Below are 20,931 nucleotides of genomic sequence, written 5' to 3' on the forward strand. Positions count from 1 at the left end.
TCCGGTGACCCGGAATCGAACCAGGGACCAACAGATTTCTGCGACTTCTACAGTCTGCCGCTCTACCAACTGAGCTATCACCGGTGAGCTTTCCTTGGTTCACCTCGGCAACGCAAGAGGAATTTCGTCACCACATAACTCCCACACCTACACTTTTGTTTGCAGGACATATTTCACGGTACCTCCCGCAGTTGTGGGGGAAAATGAACCGAAAGCAACAGAAAGGAAACACTATTCGCTGACTTGCTGCGGGGTTCCGTACCCGTAGCGTTACCCGATGGGCACACAGCAGCGGGCGCTGCACGGCATAGCATCGCGTGGACGTTGACTGTTTGATTCCAGAAGAGACCCGCGACACTGGAGACAGACGCAAGGCAAGCGAATGTGTCAAGACTCGTACGCGGAACAAACTAGTGCACCGGTACGACCACGCGTCCGAGGTTGTTTCGCCGGGAGCACGGATCGGCTCACACTTTGGGGATCCCTCTTGTACCGAACACGAAAAGGGTGGTGTTCAGTTGCCATTACCGTGAATAAGAGCCGTCTTGCGCATCCGTATTCCTGTACTCCTTCGATTTTTCCTAATAATCGTAGGAATCTAGTTTCACTGGCGGCGTGCGGGCTTTTCCGCTACGCTGTCAATGACACTGGCAACGTAGGAGACACCATGTCACGCCGACACGACACGCAAACAGCCCCTTACCAAACCGAATGTGGTGTCTCTTTGGTCCGTGTCGTGGTACGGTTGAAGGGACGGCAGATATGGGACTGAAAAGCGCATGCCAACGCAAAATCCTCCGGTGACCCGGAATCGAACCAGGGACCAACAGATTTCTGCGACTTCTACAGTCTGCCGCTCTACCAACTGAGCTATCACCGGTGACAGTGGAACGCCACAGGTGTGGCGCCGAATCCGTCGCATAATGGGAATTCCGTCGCGCCCTGCCACGTGATCCCGGTGAACAGTTTTCGGACATCACGACATAACCCTGGGTCTGTTGCCTTCGAACTTTCAAAGACGACAAGTTCTGGGAAAACCCTTTATTTCGTGGCACCGGCACTGCCCACTACGCTGGGAGGTCCGCGGTTCCGCATGGACCCAGTTGGAACACGTGATCGAACCTCACATAAACAGCAAATAACCATATTTGCCTCCTTTACTCTGTGTGTGTATGTACTACACACATAACCGTATATATATATATCCCTACGAATATACAGATATATAAATGGGTGCTTACACATATGGATAGCTTCATGTGTCGTTTCGGGGCGACCGTGGGTTGTTGCTTCCAAAAGTGTGCAGCATGTGTGCGCCACCAAGCTGGTTGGGAGCAATGATTTCTGGGGGTTTAGAGTTCTCGCTGCAGAAGAAAAAGCAATGGAGGCCGCACGTGGCTGCGCGCACAGGCGTGCCGCCACTGGGGCGAAAACTGGAGTCGCACCAGCAGGCTTCTTGGTTCAACATTATCTCAACCGTGGGTAGCCATCCGCTTCTGTACCACTTTTACAGACAGCAACGCGGACGGCGATGATGTGCTCTCTTTCAGTGTTTTCAAATGCGAGCGACGGAATGGGCGCAGATGATTAACAAGTGAATTGCGGCAACCGCGTTCCCGTGGTAGAGAAGAAAAACGCACGCGGTTCATAAGACACTGTCAACCCCCCTGGGTGCTCCACGTCCTGCATAGACTCACATTTTCCTTGAAGGCAAATGTACATGCAAATATACACGCATGCTTTTGTACTCGCGCACGCATGTTTGTACACTGACACCTGCATATCGACATTATGGTGTACACATGCACATCGATGTCTATGGATGTCTACATGATTTTTTTATTATAATGTATTTCAGCATTAACATCCTTGAACGTCGGGAGGTCCCCAGAATCTGGGTTGGATGGTGCCGCCTGCCTCATCGCAGACGACCTCTGACGCTGAAACGCTCCAGAAACGAGGTTCCGTATTCCTCGTACTGCACAAAGAAGCCAGACGCACAAAACAGGATTTTTTCGCGAGCGGAGAGCCAGGGCGAAGGGAAAAACGGAGAAAGAAAGAAAGGAAAAGAGCCACACAGTGGTGAACATGAAACAGTGGGAGAACGGTGATATATATATATATATAGAGAGAGAGAGAGAGAGAGAGAGAGACAGAGAGAGAGAGAGAAGTGCAGATCGTAACGGGACGACATAGCGATCGACGAAGTTGCAAAGAGGAATACTTCAATGTGAGAGAAAGCACGGAAAGACAAAAACGAGGAAACGAAAATGATGAAATCTGCGTGCCCGTGGCCATCTACCTGATGCCGACTGATGTGGTTGAGGTCGAACTGGGGACCGAGAGCAAAGCGGAAGCCTCCTGCAACACCGGAATGGCTGCGCGAGAGGAAACCAGAGGAATAGCACGAAATACTGCACATCTATGTGCACAAACATGCGCTTACCCCCTCCCCCCATATATATATATATATATATATATATACGAACGTATTGTCATGCATGGGCTGATGTATGGCCAGTAGCTACCTTATTAGGCGATTCTGTTTCTTTACGTACACACAAAAGTAGTGCAACTTCTCCACTATCTCCCTTCGTTTCAAGGGTACCCCTCGTTGCTTGTCACTCTTAATGCAAAGACTATGCTCGCATCGCGAAATGGATCCTTTTTCCATTTCAATACAACCCTCCTCAAACATCTCCTGCATACCTATTCACGAAACGCGACATGAGCGAGTTTCCACGCACTCGAGTCCTCAGTCGGTTCTGCGGTTGATACACCGCTGCAGGCATCTCGACAGTCATTCGCAACTCATTTCGGCTACCTATCGAACACAGAACGGTTCACCTTTGTGAATACTCCAGTGCCTGCATATGCTCCACATCCACATCTGTTTCTGCATATCTTTCTTTAGTAGACATTTACACGTTTGTTCGAGTATTTAAAAAACGAAAAAAAAAGGCGAGACGAATTTGCGTCTCCGTTCTTCAGAGTTGTGAGCCTGCCTCGACTGGTAGTTTCTAAACAACGGCCAGTCAAAACCGATGAACCCGGAGAGGCCTACAGCTGGAGAGGAGACGGCAGGACGTGGACTCTCGGGAGAATGGGGCTGTGTGCTTTCTGACGGCGAAGAAGGCGCTGCAGCCGGAAAAAGACACGACAGCAAAAAGACCACCTCTAAGTTGTTTTCTGTCGCCTTCACTCTCATGCTCTTGCTGCCGTCCTTTCTCTCTCTGTTTCTTTTCCCCGGGCTCTCGACTGCTCCCATTCGTCCCCTCTCGGTGGGTTCCGGGGCTTCTTCGCTCGCCCCGTCCCTTTCATCTTCCTTGGCCTATTGATTCTCTTTTTTTCGCGTTTCCATTTCTCTGGACGCCTTCGATCCTTCGTCTCCACCGTCGCCGATGTGCCGACCTTTCTGTCTGTGCTCCCTTTAGGTTCCCTTTAGCTTCTGGTCCTCTCACCGTCACCTCTGCTTGGAGCCTCAGCGCGAAGCCAGGAATCAAAGACGAACCTCCCACCAGATAAATGTTCTCCAGCAACTCTCTGGGAAAATCGAAGAGCCACCCCAGCCACACAAACGAGCACAAACCGTTCTGTTATTTGAAAGGTCGCGCATCGCTGATCTAAAGCGTCGTTTTTTTTACGTAAATCTCTATACACACACCTACATCAATATGTTTGCTTGCTTATCTCCTCTCTGAAGTCAGATGATTTGAAGGGGAGCAGTGGTGAGCGACGGAGAGGGGAGACAGAGAAAAGATGTCCCGGGCGGCGGCGTCTACATGGACAAAACCGTCCAGGAGAGTGCGAGACGTTCAGACACAAAACGATTCCTGTTTCTCTATCGGTTCTTGAGTCTTCCTCGCCTCATGCAGAAAATCGATTCTCTCTGATGCTCTGCTCCGGAAGCGAAAGCGTTACCGTTTGAGGTCGAGGGGGCATGCCTCCACGGCAGACAGCAAGGCGGCAGGCAGCGTCTCGCCGTCCAGCCTGTCCACCCCGCCACGATGATGCTGCGGTCAGACAGAGAAAGAATCCGACAAGAAATCCTACATGTATAAACATATATATATATATATATATATATATATATATATGTAGGTGAGGGCGACGGCCGAAACACGACGGAGAGACGGGTACACCCGAGGAACCAAGGCTTACCTCGGCAGAACCACACGATACGTAGATATGCGTGCACACGCCATTCATGCAAACACCTCGCGTACATAAATCCGCATATGCATGCATCTATCCATATATGTATATATACATACAATTTATATGCTTTCATACATATATGCACATAGCCTGTTACGCGAGGGACACTGGGGAAGAGAGAAAGAAACGGGATGGCAAAGGGGAAGGATCTGCACACAGAGACGTCGACTTCTGTGACTGCGTCGTTCGCGCCCGTACTTTTGTATCGTGTATGTGCATGCCGGTGTTTTTGCACAGGCGCAAAACACACAAGTCCCAGAGAAACAAGGGCGGGAAAACGAAAGCGAAAAGAGAGCTGTGGCGTCGGCGGCTTACACGTCGTCGGTAGTTCGCCAGAATCGCTTCATCGAAGAACAGTTCCGATGCCAAGACGCGCGACGCTGTGAGGAAGTTGATGTGCCTTTCACCTGCGTGCGTTCTCACCGCTTCGCCTGTTTCCAAAGAAACACAGGGAGAGAAGAAACCCGACGCAGATTCTCTTCTCTGCCTCGCCTAAGAACCCTCTGACTCCTGCTCTCCCAAACCGAGAAGAGAAGCACGGGCGTGAAGCGACGAAGACACAGAAGAAGAAAGAGAAGGTGAACGAGAAGACGAAAGAGAAGGCGAACCGGAGGACCCGGGAAGAGAGAGACGCCTACACGTGCAGTGCGTTTCTCCACTCTGGCGTGCTGGCGATCCTGCTTGTTCTTCCTTGTCCGCAGCGTCGTCCCCACACGGGGCGGCACTCGAGTGTCTCCTGGCGTTCCGGTGTATGTACACCTCGTAGCTGACCGGGTGCGAAGCACAGAACGCGGCCTCGGCCTGAAGCACGACGTTACTTCCCAAGTCGCTCGCCGCGGGTTCCTCCACGCAGTAGAGAAGACGTTCCTTTCCTTGTCTCGCTGCCGTCTGAGCAAATTCGGAGACCACACGGCCAGCGAAGGGCGTCAGGCGCGCGACATCCGATCCTTTCTTCTCTCGATGGCTGCTTAGCACCCCCGGAAAAACCAGAAACGAGCTGCCCGGGAAACTGGGGTCAGACGATGCGTTTTGCCTCGCCCACTCTATTTCTCACTGGGGGGGGCACAGAGCCCTACGAATCCCCTCTTAGAATTCGTAACAGGGAGTCTAGCTTCAGTTGGGCTCTGATGGGTATTGCATGCCGACGTGGAGAGCAGAGCGGGCGGCACCGTGCTTCCATACACCGCGTGGGAAGCGTGAGATCCCGGCTTCCTGCCGCGTCTGTCTTATGAGTGAATGCGATAGAAAACGAGAAGGAAGCGAGTCCGCCATAAAACCAGCGCCGTGGACTGGTCCCGGTGAGTCGCTACGCTTCCCAAAAAAGATAGGGCGCACAAGGAGGAACAAAGAGTTGCGTGCCTGCAACTCAGTTCCACCCCCAGCCAGAGCCGCACGCTGAAACGCAAAGGCGTCGACCACCTCTTTAGCGATCTAGAGATTCGCAGGCGTCGCTCGGGCGCCTACCAACGAAACCACATTCCTTCTTGTGTCCCGGCTCTCCCACCGCGTGCTCCCTTCGGTCCCTAGACAGTCGCGGCGGTCTTGCGCCCCGCTGTCGCTCCGCTTTTCGACATCACCTGCACCACGCACACTCGATATTTTCTGAGAAACATGCAAGTCGCACAGGTATATCTTACAATCATGGAAATGTATGTATTGGTAGGCGTACCTGTGAAGCTACTTACTTGCGTTTGTATACGTTATTTTTTACATAGGGAGCTGTATATATATATATATATATATATGTTTCTGAATGGTTGGCCATGCATGCATTCGAACATGTTTTTCTCTCAGAGGGATATCGGCCTGTGGATAAACAAAAATGCGCTGGTCGGTTTGCCGCGGTGTGAGGTTGACTATATCTGGTGGGGTGTAGGCGAGCGGGGCGAGGAGCCTGAGTAGGCCATTCTTGCCTTCGGAAATGTGGAAAACTGTTTTTCCGAGCACCACAGAGAGAACTGGAAAGCGCTCACTGGCTCGACGCGCCGGTGCGCTTGAGAACGCCTCGTTTTGTTCAAGGAGATCATCCCGAATCACCAGATCAAGGTCGCGCCCGCCAATCGGCAACTCGACAGCAATGCCGGAAATCGCCAAGCCAGAGAGGAGCGGAGAAATCCGAGAAACCGACGAACCCATGTCGACAATCACGCCTGTGAAGTTTTGCATTTGCTGGCAGAGGCGCACGGCGGCGTCGGCGAAAGGCTCCTTTCCCTCTTCCGCCACTCGGCCGGGGTAGCTACACCCGCAAATCGCGAGAGCAGAGAGTAGATCCTGACGAGGGAAAGTGCACAGGGAAAAAACAAGACGCCAGACAGAAGAAGCTGAGGATGCAGAAGATGATGACAAAGAGGGAGAGGAGCGGGTATCACAACGGAGAAAGAGAGAAAGGAGAAATGGACCGGTGCCGGGAAAGGACGTTTGCGAAACGCGAGAGCAGAACTCGTCGAAGCATGAAGGATTGAAACGTTAGAGTGCGCTGCGTCACAGTCATGGCGATGACACACTAAGCAAAACGTAGCTACACGCCTACTATACTTGCACGTATACGTTTATCTGTATATATAGAGCCGTGTGAGTGTGCAGCACGATAAATAACGTTAAACACACGCATGTGCATGCATGCACCTCTTCGTATACGAGACTACACAGCTCCCACAAGAGACAAATTCGTACAGAGAAACATATATATATATATATATATATATATATATGTATATGAGCTCGTCCGCATCGCTACACCTGTCGGTGGAGAGGCGTGAAACCTTGTGAACCTGTGGGAGCGTCTCTCTACGCGTGCGTGGGAAAAGGCCTTATCCCGCGTTTTTGCGTAGACCACGTGTGTGCATGCACACACCTGGTCGACGCTGAGGAATTGCTGAGCGCCGAGGAGCTCGAACACGATCTCGCCCAGCCGAGCAAAGTGGGAAGGCGAGCGCAGGCTGCTGGCGCACGCCAGAAAGCGCTTCACGCCGTCGCTGAAAGACAGCCCACCAATTCCAATTCTGAAGAACCGAAAAAGAGTCACCACAAGAAAGTCCCCCAGCCGTAGTCAGAAGAGGACCAAAAACAACCGCAGACTTCGACGGGACTGGGATTCCGAGACTGGGGCCGGACGACATTCTCTGTCTACGCCTACATCTATACACACGTAGGTATGTACATGAATATACATGCACAACCAGGCACATATGTGTTGATATATATATATATATATAATCGTATATATATACCCATAGGTATATCTCTAAATATATGCACATACAAATATACATACACGCCTACGTCTTCTTCTCTTCACATACATACATGCATATACATTTCCATATGCATTGATTCACGTGAATATATACATATATACGTGCCCATGGGAATGAAGATGCAGGCTTCGCCAGACTCGAATCGGCATTTGAGAGACGCGGCTGAAAGAAACTGGAGAAGCTCTAGAGAAATGCGTGCACACAAAGCCATGCACTACTCGTAGCCAGACGGGGATTGGGAGATAGGCTTGTTTGGGGTTTGCAGCTTTGCGAGAGACTGCAGCAAAATTGGGCGTTTCGCGGCTCACGGCATGTGATTCTCTAGAGTCTCAACTAGGACATCTTCAACTTCTTCCCAGTTTTGCACGGCGCCACGTTCAGTGCCTGACAGATACCCGCCCTCTCCTGCCACATCGAGCAGACACAACAGAGAAAAACGCACGACAGAAAGAAAGCCTCAACACATGAAAACTCAAAGACCACAGATAGCAGCAAATGGGACACACACGCACATACATATACTCATAGAGACATATTTATACCTCCGCTCACGTTATGGATATCTGTGTCTACATGTATATATGTGTGTACATATGCGTACATGTAAGTATATGTGTATGTATTGTGCCTCTGAGCGATGGTAGAGAGAGAAACATCGAGTAGACGCCGCAACAGAAACATGCACACGAGGGAACAACGGAGAAAGTTAGCAAAGACGAAGAAAGCAGAAACAGAGAGACGAGATTGCGAGATAGCTCGTGTAGAGAAGAGACCACGAGCAATGCGTGAATATAAAGCCGTATAGGAGGAGACACAGAAGACCGCTTGGCCGGAGCAAATGGGAGACCGCGAAAACGCGAGCGCGGAAAAATTTGCAGAACGAAACAACGAACCTGTCCACGGCCGCCGGACGCAGCTGGGGAGGACGGAGCTTTGTTCTTCCCCCTAGAAAAAAGAAACGAGAGACAAAAGAAGAGAAAAAGAAGGACAGCGATGCCTACTGAGAACAGGACAGATGCCAAACGAGAGTCATACACGGACACAAGTGGGGCTTCGAAAGAATTTCGAGATGGCTATTACGTGGAAAGAATCAGCTTTTCCAAAGAGACAGACGCTCGCTTGGCTGTGTCCGAAACTTATCAAATCTCTCTCTCTATATATATATATCTATATACGTGGGGCTACGTTTATATACCTACAAACGTATATGCATGTCCACATCTCCATCCATACATGTCTGTAACTACGTAGCTATATATGTATATATCTCATAAATATATTCACATAATTCGATTTCTTTCTCTCCGTTTGTATATGCAAATTCGTCGAAGGGTGTGTTTGTTCTAGTTCCCTGTCTCCTATATGTCTCCGTATCGCTATCCGGTCAACTGTGTCTCTGCGTACGCACATGCACTGTTGTCTGTGTCAAAAGCTAAATGACTGTTTCTGCTTATCCGTTGCAGGGGCTAACAAGTGTACGCTGACTCGGTCATTCCTCTCTAACTTCTAGTGCATAGAGGGCTTCACATCGTGTCCATTTCCTTTCTGGTACTCAGGCCCGAAGGCCAAAGATAGATGTTTGGGTTTTTTTGTGTTCACTTTCCCCCAACATTTTCGCTTGTCTCTGTCTTTACCTCGCCTCCCCGCTCCGCCACGTGCGCCCGGAGGTGGTACCCGCCCACGTCAAAGACGAGGATAGGCTCATGCTCTTCTCTTTTCTGTTTTCGATCGGATGCTGGGACATCCCAGCTACACTGCCAAATGGCGTCGTCCTCTTGTCGCTCGCGCAGCCAAGAAAAGAACCCCTTTTCTGTTTTCTCCGCTTCCTTCCGCCTCCGCTCCCCGGCCTGCACATCTTGCTCTTCTCGCTCCCGCAACCACGCGAAAAAAGTATTCGCGGGCGGTTCCGCGGCTCGCGCTTCTGCCTGCATAGCAGCGAAGGAGAGCCAAGAACAGAGAGGGGAGAACCAGAGAACGAAAGAGAGCAAGAATGAGACGGAGAATGAGAGGAGAACAAGAGAGTGCAGCGCAGGGAGAAGGAGAGAGAAAAGAAGAGAGAAAAGAAGAGAGAGAAGACCGAGAAGAAGACCGAGAAGAGAGAGAAGAAGGGAGAGAACAAGAGAGAGAACAAGAGAGAGAACAAGAAAGAGAAGCAGAGAGAGAAGAAGAGAGAGAACAAGAGAGAGAAGAAGAAGGACAGGAGGAGAGGGAGATGAGACGAATGCGGCGGCGAGAAGAAGATGGAGGATGCCAGAGCACGAGGACGGGGGAGAAGAGGGAGGATGGAGGGAACAAGAGATAGGGAAAGAAAGGGGCGACGAGAGAGAAGAGCGCAGAGAAGAGGCGGGAGAAGAGGGGAGACCGAGAGAGAAGAGGAGACGCCCGCGCGGACCAGACACGCAGTTTGCTGACGAGGCGGCGACGATGGGAGGGGACGAGGCGGAGAGTCACACGGGCTGCGACCGTGTCGCGAGACTCTAGGGATCCAGGATCCTCATGTTGAGATGGACACACTGCTGAGGCGTGCCGGCGATCGAATTTTTTCCTTCGCTCTCTCAGCGAGGATGAATGCAGGGAGACGAAACGAATGCAAAGTTCAGAAGCAAAGCCTGGTCCTTTTCTGCTGGCTGCCTTCAGTGTACGACACGCGGTTGTCTTGTCAGATAGAGGACGGCATGGAGAAAGGAGGCAGGAGGCCTTTCAAGGGCCGCTTCCATGGAGGGAAGAAACCGAAAAAAAGAGGAAGAATCATTGAGAAAAATCCGTCACTTTCCTCGTTGCAGGGCAGGGCTCTGCTACGGGACTGAAGAATATGTCCTGTGCATTTTTTCTGTGCATGCCCAGCGACCGCGAGGAGAGGCACGGAGGCGTGTCCTGTCTCTCTGTCTCCGTGCGCCTCTCTCAGTCGGTCTCCGCAGATGTGCCTCGCCTGCGTTTTCAGTCACCCTTAGAGAAGCGTAAGACACGGAGGCTCGTTTCTTGCCTTTGCTCTCTCCTCTTCGCTCTCCACTGTTGGAAGCGGCGCTGTTTTCTGTAACCGGCCGAGACTGAAGACAAAGATGTGAGGAGAACGCAAGTATCCAGCCGGAAAAGGCGCGCTCACCTGCTGTGGCTGTCTTCTTCGCCTGCAAAAGAGGAGGGAAAGCGAAGAGAAAGGAAGGACGCGGAGAGCAGAAGAGAGAAGAAATGCACAGAAAAGAAGTATCACCACGCGAGAGACGCCGCAACGCCGCGGCGCAGTCTAGGTGTGCGCCTCGTCTCTCTTGGTGGAACTGAACGAGTCGTTTCCTTCAATTGTTGCCACTCGCAGGAGCAAAGAAAGCAAAGAATCCTTTTCCGACAAAAATCTTCTCCAGACTAAAAACAGGCTGCAGTTCATGTGCCCGCGTAAATCTACAGCGCCTTGGAAAAAAAACAAAAAAACGAAAAAGAATACGAGCACCGGGGATCGAACCCGGGACCTCTCGCGTGTGAGGCGAGCGTCATAGCCACTAGACCATGCTCGCTTAATAAACTCCAGGAATAGCCTGTCGCTTTGCTGCCGTCCGTTTGCGGAAGAGAACAGACAAGTCGTCTGCAGCGTAGATCCAGCGGTGAATCTCGTTAGTATCTCCATGCTTCCTCTTGAAGGGGAGTCTTGGCGCCATGGGATACATTCGAGGGGGGGGAAGGCATCGATATTGTTCGCTTCTCCTGGTCACGGGTCGTGCTTCCCTCACCGGCGTGATGCCGCCCGTTGAAACAAAGTACATCGATCTAGACGCTTTGCTTTTCGGGAACAGTTGCACAGATCTACCGACGCGACATGAGACATCTGTCTTGCCATACATTACTAAACACCTGGTTAGACCGCTGCGACCCTTCTACATATATACATATGTCTACATATATATACATACAAGTAGGTAGATAGATGTGTGTTTAACTTTGTGCAGAGTTTTGGGCGATACATGGAGAGAGGGTGTCGCGTTGTCTTCTCGCCTCCAAGGATCTCGGGAGAGAGCGCTGAACTCTGCAGGATCGGAGTGTATCGTGCGCTGCGCGTTTGCTGAACTTTCCATAACAGACGAGCGATACAGCCTGTGAGGAGTCTTTTTTCAGGGCATCGGCACGCGGCGCTTGCGTCGCCGAGGCCTCCCAAGGCCCCGGGTTGGTGCTGTCCTTTTCCAGGAAGCCCATGCATATGTTTTCCAGTCCGCAGAGAACAAGGAAAGAAACACTGAGAGGGAGTCGGCACGAGGAACTGTGGTGTTCGTGTTGTTGCTCCTCGTATCCTGCTGGTGAGTAGCCGGCAGACTCCTCAGAACTCTTGCGTCGAGTTTCTCTCCATGTGCAAGCACAATTCATCTTTTAATTACACGAAACAAAGAGATCTGCTTCCGCGGCGCTTCCGGATTGAGGCTGTGCCGTTAAAGAAAATGCCGTTGTTGCTGTCTCCTTTGGCCGCGTCCACCTCCAAGTGTCGGCTCACACCCCGGCGCGAGTGATTGAGTTCTCTCTGAGTGAATGAAAACTCTCGCTCGACACCGCCTGCTGTCCTTTCCAGGCTCGCGTTGCAGGAAAATCTTGCCTGAATCGACTTAGATTTAAGTCAAACAGTCCGGAGTGTATCGGAAGAATGTGAACTTCCAGAAGAAAGTGCAAAGACCTGGCAAACGAGAAACCGAACATTTAACTCTACAGGCAGAGAGCAGGAACTCTCGACGGCGCCTGCAAAAAGCTGTGGGTCACATGCGTCGAAACAAGTGCGACGGCACGCGTCCTCTCTTCCTTCAGAGAAGAGACACGGTCCATCGCGCCTGTCATTCGCTCTCTTTCCCCGCCTCCAAGGCCACAAGAGAAAGACACGCAAAACCCAAAAGACGCCCCATCTCACCACCGCTCACATTCTTCCCGTTCAACGATGAATCGGTCAACTGCCAGCAAACATAACGGCACAACTTTGCAAAAGGAATCCAGCTGACGACCGCAAAACCGACAACAAGAATCCAAACCCTCTCTCGTCTCGCTTCTTCTCTCGCGGTCTCGCTACACTCCTTTTCCTCTCTCCTCTCCCTCTCTTGCGTCTTCCTCGTCAGACGGTAACTTCCACGTCCTTCCTACGTCGCTCCTCTTGCCTCCCGCCCTCAACTTGCCGCCGTCTCTATACACCTCCCATGCTCTTTTTCTACAGGTAAGCACGCAGCGCGAATGCAAACCCGAGAAACAAACGCAGCTCTTCCTCCACCGTTTCTCGTCTACGTTGACCTCTCTTCTCCGCCTTTCCTGTCTCCTTTCCCCGAATTCTTTTCCTTCCTGTCTGCTCTGTGTTTTGTCTCGTCGGGTGCGTCATCCGTTGTTTCTTCCAGCACACCGTGCGCCGGCACGCACACAGCCGAGAAACGCATCTCGAGGCCTCTCCGACACCTGAGCGACAGCCTAGCGGCTCACACCCTGCAAAAGTAAGCGAGCAGTAAAAAACAGGAAACGCTGGAAAATTGCCGCCTTCCCTTAGAGAGAGAAACGCATCGAACATCAACTCGCGACTGCAACACAGAAACGCGTCAAGCAAAAACCGACAGTTCTTTCAAAACAATACCACACCACACACGCAAAACATGAACACGAACCTCCCTACAAATATATATATATATATATATACATATATATATATATATAGTATACATGTGAGTAGATATGTAAGGATATATAGGTAAGTATACGTGTGTACATTTTTGTAAACGTTACAGTGTCAACAACTATCTGCGTGAGTCTGGTTCAGCATGTGTCTTCGCTTCTCGACGTATCGCCCCTCTCGACATGAATCTGCATACACACTATCTGGATAGATACGGATTTACAAACGTATTCATATAATTATGCATATATGTTTGAAAGCAAATGTATGCACATGTGGGTATAGAGACGTAGACGCGTTGCTCACAGAAAGAGTTCTCGACTTACGAGCTGCGTGCACGCGAGGTCTTCGATCGGGAGCACGGTGCAAACATCCTCGGGACGTTGCAGCATGTAGTCCGGAAACCAGCCGCGTCTGAAAACAAGCACAGACCCGAAACGCGACAATGGAAATCTCGGATTGGCATGCCTTTGCAGGAAACTCGCGACGGCGAGACGTGCATCCAGATCCCCCCCCCCCCCCACACCCACACAGCTCCACGAGATGCAGCAGAGACGAACAGAACCAGCGCCCTTAGCATTTGTCGCCTCGCACGCTTATCCACCAAAACCTCCACAGAGACATAGACGCATAGAGGTGTTTACATACTTACACATTTTTACATATACACACATACGCAATTACACATGTGTATATATTTACAGTTATGTGTATGTCTGTGCATATTTATGTTTTGATAGACTCGGTTTCCCTAAAAAGCGCGTCGACGGCTCGAGACAGAGAAATTCGGCGAATTGAAGACTCTTTCGAAGGCGTTGTTTTCGTCGCGTTTCCAACTCTCGCACCTATGGGGTTGTCCTCGAATGCGTCCAAAGATCCACCCCTGTCGATGGTGAACGAGAACCTCGACGCGCTCGCCCTTTTCGAAGCTAAGCAGCGTTTGCGCGCGCCTGGTCGCGCAGCCTCGACACGACGTCGGCGCGCTTCTCCCCACGGGAACCTTCCTGGACACCCGCGGCGCCGGGTCCGAGGCGCGGGAAATCGAGGGCCTTCTTCCTCCACGTTCTCTCTGCGTCCGAACGTCCAGGACCGCCTCTCTCTCCTCCCCGCCCTCCACACCCCTCTCTCCGCAGTCGGCTCTGGGGTCTGGGATTTGTTCTCGATCGCGAGGATCCTCCGGCGACGCCGTTCTCTTCTCTCCCCCAGTGCGCGTCGCAGTAGACGCGACAGACTGAGGCGGCTCGAGAGGCGGAAGCGAAGACACTGAGGACCGTCTCTCGGCGCAGTCCGCCTCGGAAAAAATCGCGCCAGAGTCGCTACGCCGTTCGTCTCCCCTCTTCCTGCCTTCTGTCCACTCGCGCACTCTCGCCTCCATAGCGTTGCTCCTCTCAGCCTCTCCTTTGCCTTCCGATCCCTCACCCTGCGCATCTAAACTTCTCGACGGCCCGACCTGCAATCGCCGGCCTTCGATCTCCTCTCCCGCGTTCTCTCCGGCGCGTTCTTCTCCCTCTGCGCTCCCATGGATCTCTGCGTCCCTGGCCTGGAGCTCTCCCTCTGCATCCGATTCTCGGCCCTCATCGACGAGCTCGCCGTGCCAAGACCAGCAGAGCTCGCGCACTTCGACTTCGTCGGGGATGATGTGAACAACTGTACATACACCGCGGAGACACTTCAGGCACGCCCTGTCCCGCCAGGACTCGCCGATCGCCGTCGAAGAGGAACCCGACGGTGGAAGAAAGGGGGAGAGGGGAAGTCGCAAATGGGGCAGGCTTGACACGGCCGCGTGTGGCTTCCCGCCCTGTCCCGCAGGAAACTCGGAGCCCTGAGACAGTCCTTCGCCTCCGGTCTCGCGTCTACTCGCCGCCCCGGCCGAGGAAACCGCAAGTGACGAGATCTTCTCGCGACCGCCTCCCGAGGACTGAGTCGGCTGATGACAAGACGACCGCGCAGAATCGGAGAACGTCGTGGACGCGCCCGCCGAGCCAGGTTGCTCGAGGCTCCCCGAGGCGAACTGGATAGGAGCCTCGCCGTGAGTCTGTGCAGACGCGGCGCGGCGCTCTGGGTGACCGGCCAGAAAGGCGGGGAGCGACGAGCTCGGGCACGACGGCGAAGCCGCCAAGGGCGAGGAAAACGCAGCTAGAGATGAGAAGGAGACTCCTGAGGCTCCGTCTTCGGCAACCCCGGGGGGCAACAACGCCGCCAAACTTCCGGGCTCCGACACGGAGACGGAAGGCGGCGACACGTCCACCGGGTTTTGTCTCGAACGAAGGCTGTGGACAGGCTCGCCGCTCGCCCCGCCTCTGTTTTGCGGCGTCACGACACCGCACGGCGAAGACTTGGACGAGACTGGCGATCCGAGACAACACCCCCCACTGCCCGCGCCGCCGCTGTGTGTGGACGAGGAGGCGATCGGCGAGGAAGAAAAGTTCGCCAGCGACGCAGCGGCAGGTAGAGTCGCACCCGCTGCGCCCTCGGAGCCCAGGAGGAACGAGTCAAACAAGGGACACACTTCGCCGCGCGCGTGGTGCATGCCGTCGCGCCTGTGGGCGAGAGACCGACAACTGGGTTCCTCCTCGCCGGTCGCTCTGGGCACGGTCCCTGGGGAACTGGAAGGAAACGCACCCGTCCGCCAGGCCTCGAGAGCCTCCGCGCTGGGCGGCAGATCCCTGGAAAGCGAACCGGAGACGCCGGACGGACGAGCGCTCGAGAACTTGGAATCCGAGGCATGACCGCCGCGCCCTTCCAGCTGCGGCGGAAACTCGGAGAGAACAGACAGCAGGGAGGGACTTCCCGAGCTGCGGCCTGCGCCGCCGTCGCCCTCGCCGGCCGTGAACGGAGACGCAGCCCGCGCGTGTGGCGAGCTCGCCTGCCGGCTGTCCTCTCGGGTATCTCCCTCGCCGTCTCTGCACTGCATGCGCGCCGCGTCAGCCTGCGAGACGGGAGGGAACGGAAACAGGAGGGAAGGCGGTCGCTCCTCGCCTGGCCTCTCGAGCGCAGGGGGAGAGATCGCAGAGAGATGTGCAGAAAGAGCGGCAGAGGGCGAGAAAGACTCAGAAAGAGACAGAAAAGAAGACACCACGGCCGAGTCGATTGACTCCGACGCAGGCAAGAACACGTGGGGCGTCTCGGGCGGAAACCACCTGCACTCCGGCTCGCCAGTCTGGACCGCCCGCAGGCTGTAGCCGTATATCCACCCTGGAGAGGCAAACAGTGAGAGACATGCAAAGGACGAAACCGCGATGGGGAACGGCGTTTATAGGAGCAACAAGAACACGCGAGAAAACACAGGTAAGCCGGGCGATGGGGAGTCGATGTGAGAAGTCGGCGAGGCCGAGAAGGCAGTCCAGGTTATTCAAAGGACGCGACCTAGCGCCGGTGGCGAGACCACCTCACGGAAAACGGGAAGAGAAGTCAAGCACGAGGCGCAACGGAGACGAACGGCACACGCAGAGAAACGATCAGAGACCAGGCAACGCGCGCGCCTCCGCAAAGACGACAGAGGCTTGTTGAAAATATCCTAAAAGCGCTGTTCCACGAGGTTCTTACCGGAGGTACTTTCAGTCGTGAGAGCGGCAACTAAATCGCTCGCGTCTGGTTTCCGTCCTTCGTTCTCTGTCTCTCCTCTCTCTCCTCCCGCTCGCTCACCTCCCCGCGAGGCACAGCATGCACCGTGAGTTTCCCTCCTTCCGTTTTCACTGCGCCCTTCGCAAAGCCTCGCGTCGCTTTCACTCGCTCCAAGTCGCTCTGGCGAGCCGTGCGACTCTCCGCCTCTCCCGCAACCGCCGTCGCAGGCCCTCTGCTCGTCCACCTCGCCTCCACGCGTCTGTCTCGGGCTTTCTTCCCTCCCCACTGCTGTCACGGGTTTGCTCTCAGGCGACGCAGCCTGCCCCGTCGCCTGGCCTGTCGGGTTGCCCTCGGCCCCGCCGCCCGCGGGGCCTCGCGCCAGGCTGCGCCGCCCCGGCGCCCATGCTCCTGCCGGCGCCCAGACCGGTGCGCGCCGCGGTTCCGTGTCTCCGCCGGTCGCCTCTTCGCCTGACCTCTCTCTGTCTTCTCGCTGGGTCTCGCCGGGACGCGAGGCGCCGTGCGCGGAAAGCGCCGGAAAATCGACCGCCGCGGGCACTGCCGGAGCCGCAAAGGTCGAAATCAACGCCTCGGCGTACCCTCGCGGTCGCGCCTTCGCGGCAACTTTCAAACTCCCAGCAGAGCTCGGCCTTCCTCTCGCCTTCGCGTCCTCCAGCGGAGGCGTCTGGGTGGCCTTCGGCCCGGAGACCGCCTCAGACGGCGAGAGGCCAGAGCCCGCGGGGCGCTGGACACCCGACCCTTTCCCAGCATGCGCACCCGCAGCAGGCGTTGCCCGCGGCTCTTCTTTGCCGCATGCGGACCTCGCAGAAACGCGAAGCGCCTGGGACTGGGCGGCAGACCGCGGCGTGGCCTTTGCATCTTCCGAGGCTCTGCTCGAACTGGAAGGTTTTGTCTCAGCAGCGAGGTCACCGAATCGCGACGGCGACGCGTCGTTTCGCCGCATTTCTTTCTCGCGCGTCTCTGGAGACGAACCAGATCCTTCCGAACTGATCCGGCCCGCTTGACGCTTTTCTCGCAGGCCTTGGCTGTGCCGCGCCTCGTCGCCTCTCTCAAGAGACGCCAACGAAACGGACGAAGCAAAGGAAGGGGCGGACGACGCTTCTGGCGTGTCTCGCGCGCTCGCTCGCCTTGTGCCGGCAGTGGAAACAGACGCCGAAGACGGCGAAAGTCTCATCGCCGACTCTGCTGCGGCGCCGAAGGATGCAGCCTTTGGAGGCTCGGACGGACTCGCCGCCGACGGAGGCGTCTCCTATCGGAACACGCAGGACAAAAACAACCACTGCGGCCGTGAGGAGCTCTCAGAAGGCACAGAGAGACCGGCGCCCAATGACTCAACGAAGGAATAGACGCAGACGCACATCCACATACAGAGAAAATATAGGCCAGAGAAGACTGAACTGGGTCTGAAAGTTCGTGTTGGGAAAAACGCCTCTTTCCAAAAACTCCCGACTCCTCGGAAGAGACTCGAGCACAGGAAATAGTCCACACCCGCCATGAATCGGCATACGTCTCTGGCTACGATGACATGTGTGTGTGTGGCTCTTTGAAGTGTATCTGCACTTACCGGGCGTTTCCCCGGAGCGAGATTCCCGGAGGAAGGATCTTTGTCTCCTCGTTCTCTCTTTTCCGCCCCGCCTTCCGTTTCCTCTGAAGCGACAGACGAAGGGGTGAAGGCGCCTGAGCCCGTTCGCCGCTTTGAAGTCGCTCCCGCCGCGGGTTTTGCCGAGACGTGTCGCGAGGTCCCCGCGTCGCGGGGCGAAGACGCGCTGCCTTCGTCGCTGCCTTCTCTGCATGCGTCGGCTGTCTCGTTGGCTTCCTGCGCGGGCGCTCGCGGGCTGGAGTCCCGTCCTTCGTCCACGCAGCAGGCGAGACCGAGTTCCTGGTACACGTCGTCTGCGACGATGACAACCAAGTCGGGGTTCTCGTGGACGTACGGCTCGAGGATGTCTCTCAACTCGGCGAGGCGTTCGTCGTCCTCGTCGATTTCCTCGCCACAGACCGCCTGGAGAAGCCGCTCGAGGTGCGCGACGTGCAGGCGGTGGAGATCGAGCATTGCGCCGAGTTGCGCGATTCTCTCCTGCCTCCATTCGCCGTTTCGCGTCCCTGGCGAGGACGCCTTTCCCGGGAGAGATGTCGCCTCCGAAACCGCTTCCTTGCCTCCGCGCTTCCTGCTCTTCTTCACGGGCGCCTCGGGAACGCGCTCCGCTGCCGGTCCCTGCACGGCCTCCAGCGCCGCTAGTTCGCCAGCCCAGCCGTCGATTTGGGAAGACAACGCGTCGATGAACTCCGTCATCCACTGCGCCGCCTCGCAAGTCGCAAAGCGACCGGCATCTCGCGCCGACCCCGCAAGCGCCGCGTGATCGTTTGGCTGCGAGCTGTGGCCTTGCGAGTAAAAAACGCGCCCCCGTTTATACCGAAGCTGGAAACATGAAAGCAACATCAATACACTTGAAACACACTCACATCAGGAGGGACTCCTCTATACGCGTCATGGGCTTCATCGAAAAGGTAAGTACAGACAGGAGATGCAGATGTATGTTCTGTAGATGCAGATATATGTTTTATAGATGCAGGTGCACGTTTCTAGCATACAGAATCATTCTTACGCCCATGCAGGCCAGCTAGCCAGAAAACCACGACACAGCGACATAGATATCGACAAATCGATCGGGACTTATCGGCACGTGTGCGTGGGTATACATACGGACATACATACATATGAAGGGACGAGGATGTATGATTACAAATACACAGACAGGTATTTAAAGACACCATGGCGTGAAGAGATGAAGAAGGCCACGGGAGCTGGAGCCCAGAGCGCAGAACGGCGCGAGCAAAAGTGCAAGATCTGCGCGGGGTTTTTTCCGGAATAAAAAAAACGAGGAACGACGGGCGTTAAAGAGGCAGAACGTCGAGTACCTCAATGCTCTTTCTCAACTCGGTCAAGGTGTCCTTGTTTCGAATGTCTTTGTCGCTGTAGTTGTGGATCCAATCTGCACACGTAGACACACGAAAAGGAACCCCAGACCCTCGCGATGGCCCAAGACGCGAGGTGCGAAAAGAAAAAAGAGAAGAAAAAAGAGAGAAAGACCAAGAGAGAGGAAGACAAAGCGAGAAACAGAGAACAGAAAGACGCCCTTCGCGTAGAGTCGAGTTTCGTGTGAGTTGAACCTCTCCGTTTAAAACGCCGCGTGCGAGAAAAGAAAGAAGCCGTACCGGCTAGCTGCTGTTTCAGGCGATGGAGCTTGCGGAGTGCACCTTCGAGGTCTGCCTCGATCTTCGCCTTTGCGTCATTCACATGCTTGTAGTCCACCAACTCCAGCGTCGCCGTCCTCACGCTGTACTTCTTGCCTGAGAAGAGAGACCGGAAGTCCAAAGAGCGCCGGAGAGATGAGACACCATGGAAAACAGACAAGCACAAAAGACAAACGTGGAAGGACACAGGTCGGGAAAATCGGCCAGAAAAAACGAAATCGCCCAATGCCTGCACTTTGCACTGGGCCTCTTGTCCCATGAGCATTGTCTTACAAATGCACGTAGATATACACAAATAGAGAGACACATATAGACATATATAGATACATGCATATATATATATATATGTAAGTATATTTATATATAAGTATATTTGTATATATTTATTAGATATACACAGATAGAGAGAGACACACATACAGACATACACACATACATATATATATATATATATATATATATGTAAGTATATTTATATATATAAAAATATTTGTATATATTTTTATGCAGTACATAGATATAGATATGTCTGTAAATATCAAGATACGTATAGATATGTTTGTGGACGCGTGAGGATATTCCAGGCTTCCGAGAGACAGAGAGGAAAGAAATCAAATTGCAAGAGACATGCAGGATTTTCGGCACAAAGATTGGGAAAGGCCCCAAATAACTCGACACTTCACGAGTGTTTGCATCTCAGCGGCGTTGTTTCCGCAAAACGTTTTTTTGGAAAACAGGAATTCGTGGGTAAGCAGAGCAGGGAGACTGCGGGGGGCGGTGACGCACCTCTGACAACTTCTTTTTTCGCCTCGTCGACGAGGTGGTCTTTCCTCTCCACGAACTGGCGGTTGAACTCGAGCAACTCTTGCCATCGTTCATCGTAGGCGTCGATGCATGCGCGAACCTCCCGCAGCGCCTTGTCCACCTCTGTGTGGAGCTTCTTCAGAGCCATGTCTGGAGAGGAAAAACGCGCAAGATGCATATCTTGACTGATAGGCCGAC

At 53.9% G+C, this 20,931-nt stretch overlaps 1 protein-coding gene and 3 non-coding genes across 4 annotated transcripts; all 4 read right to left on the minus strand.

Moving 5' to 3' along the window:
- Nucleotides 1-84, minus strand: NCLIV_t110004. The gene has a single exon. It is a non-coding gene; the product is annotated as a tRNA-Tyr (tRNA).
- Nucleotides 85-796: 712 nt separating this feature from the next.
- Nucleotides 797-880, minus strand: NCLIV_t110005. Its single transcript has one exon. It is a non-coding gene; the product is annotated as a tRNA-Tyr (tRNA).
- A 1,038-nt stretch (nt 881-1,918) lies between these two features.
- On the minus strand, nt 1,919-20,881 carry NCLIV_042180 (ccr4-NOT transcription complex, subunit 3,related; the record flags this gene model as incomplete). The annotated part of the gene is made up of 22 exons (XM_003881127.1): nt 1,919-1,978; nt 2,303-2,378; nt 3,065-3,138; nt 3,462-3,543; nt 3,922-4,013; nt 4,534-4,649; nt 4,857-5,106; nt 5,683-5,795; nt 6,192-6,489; nt 7,073-7,220; nt 7,784-7,880; nt 8,369-8,420; nt 9,110-9,400; nt 10,579-10,600; nt 12,352-12,434; nt 13,419-13,506; nt 13,938-16,287; nt 16,639-17,923; nt 18,239-19,093; nt 19,594-19,667; nt 19,891-20,025; nt 20,716-20,881. 22 exons carry the CDS (start codon nt 20,879-20,881, stop codon nt 1,919-1,921), a joined length of 6,807 nt encoding a protein of 2,268 aa, XP_003881176.1.
- NCLIV_t110006 lies at nt 10,909-10,981 on the minus strand. Its single transcript has one exon. It is a non-coding gene; the product is annotated as a tRNA-Val (tRNA).
- Nucleotides 20,882-20,931: the final 50 nt, after the last annotated feature.

The sequence above is a fragment of the Neospora caninum genome, chromosome IX, assembly GCF_000208865.1.
Source record: "Neospora caninum Liverpool complete genome, chromosome IX".
NCBI lineage: Eukaryota > Apicomplexa > Conoidasida > Eucoccidiorida > Sarcocystidae > Neospora > Neospora caninum.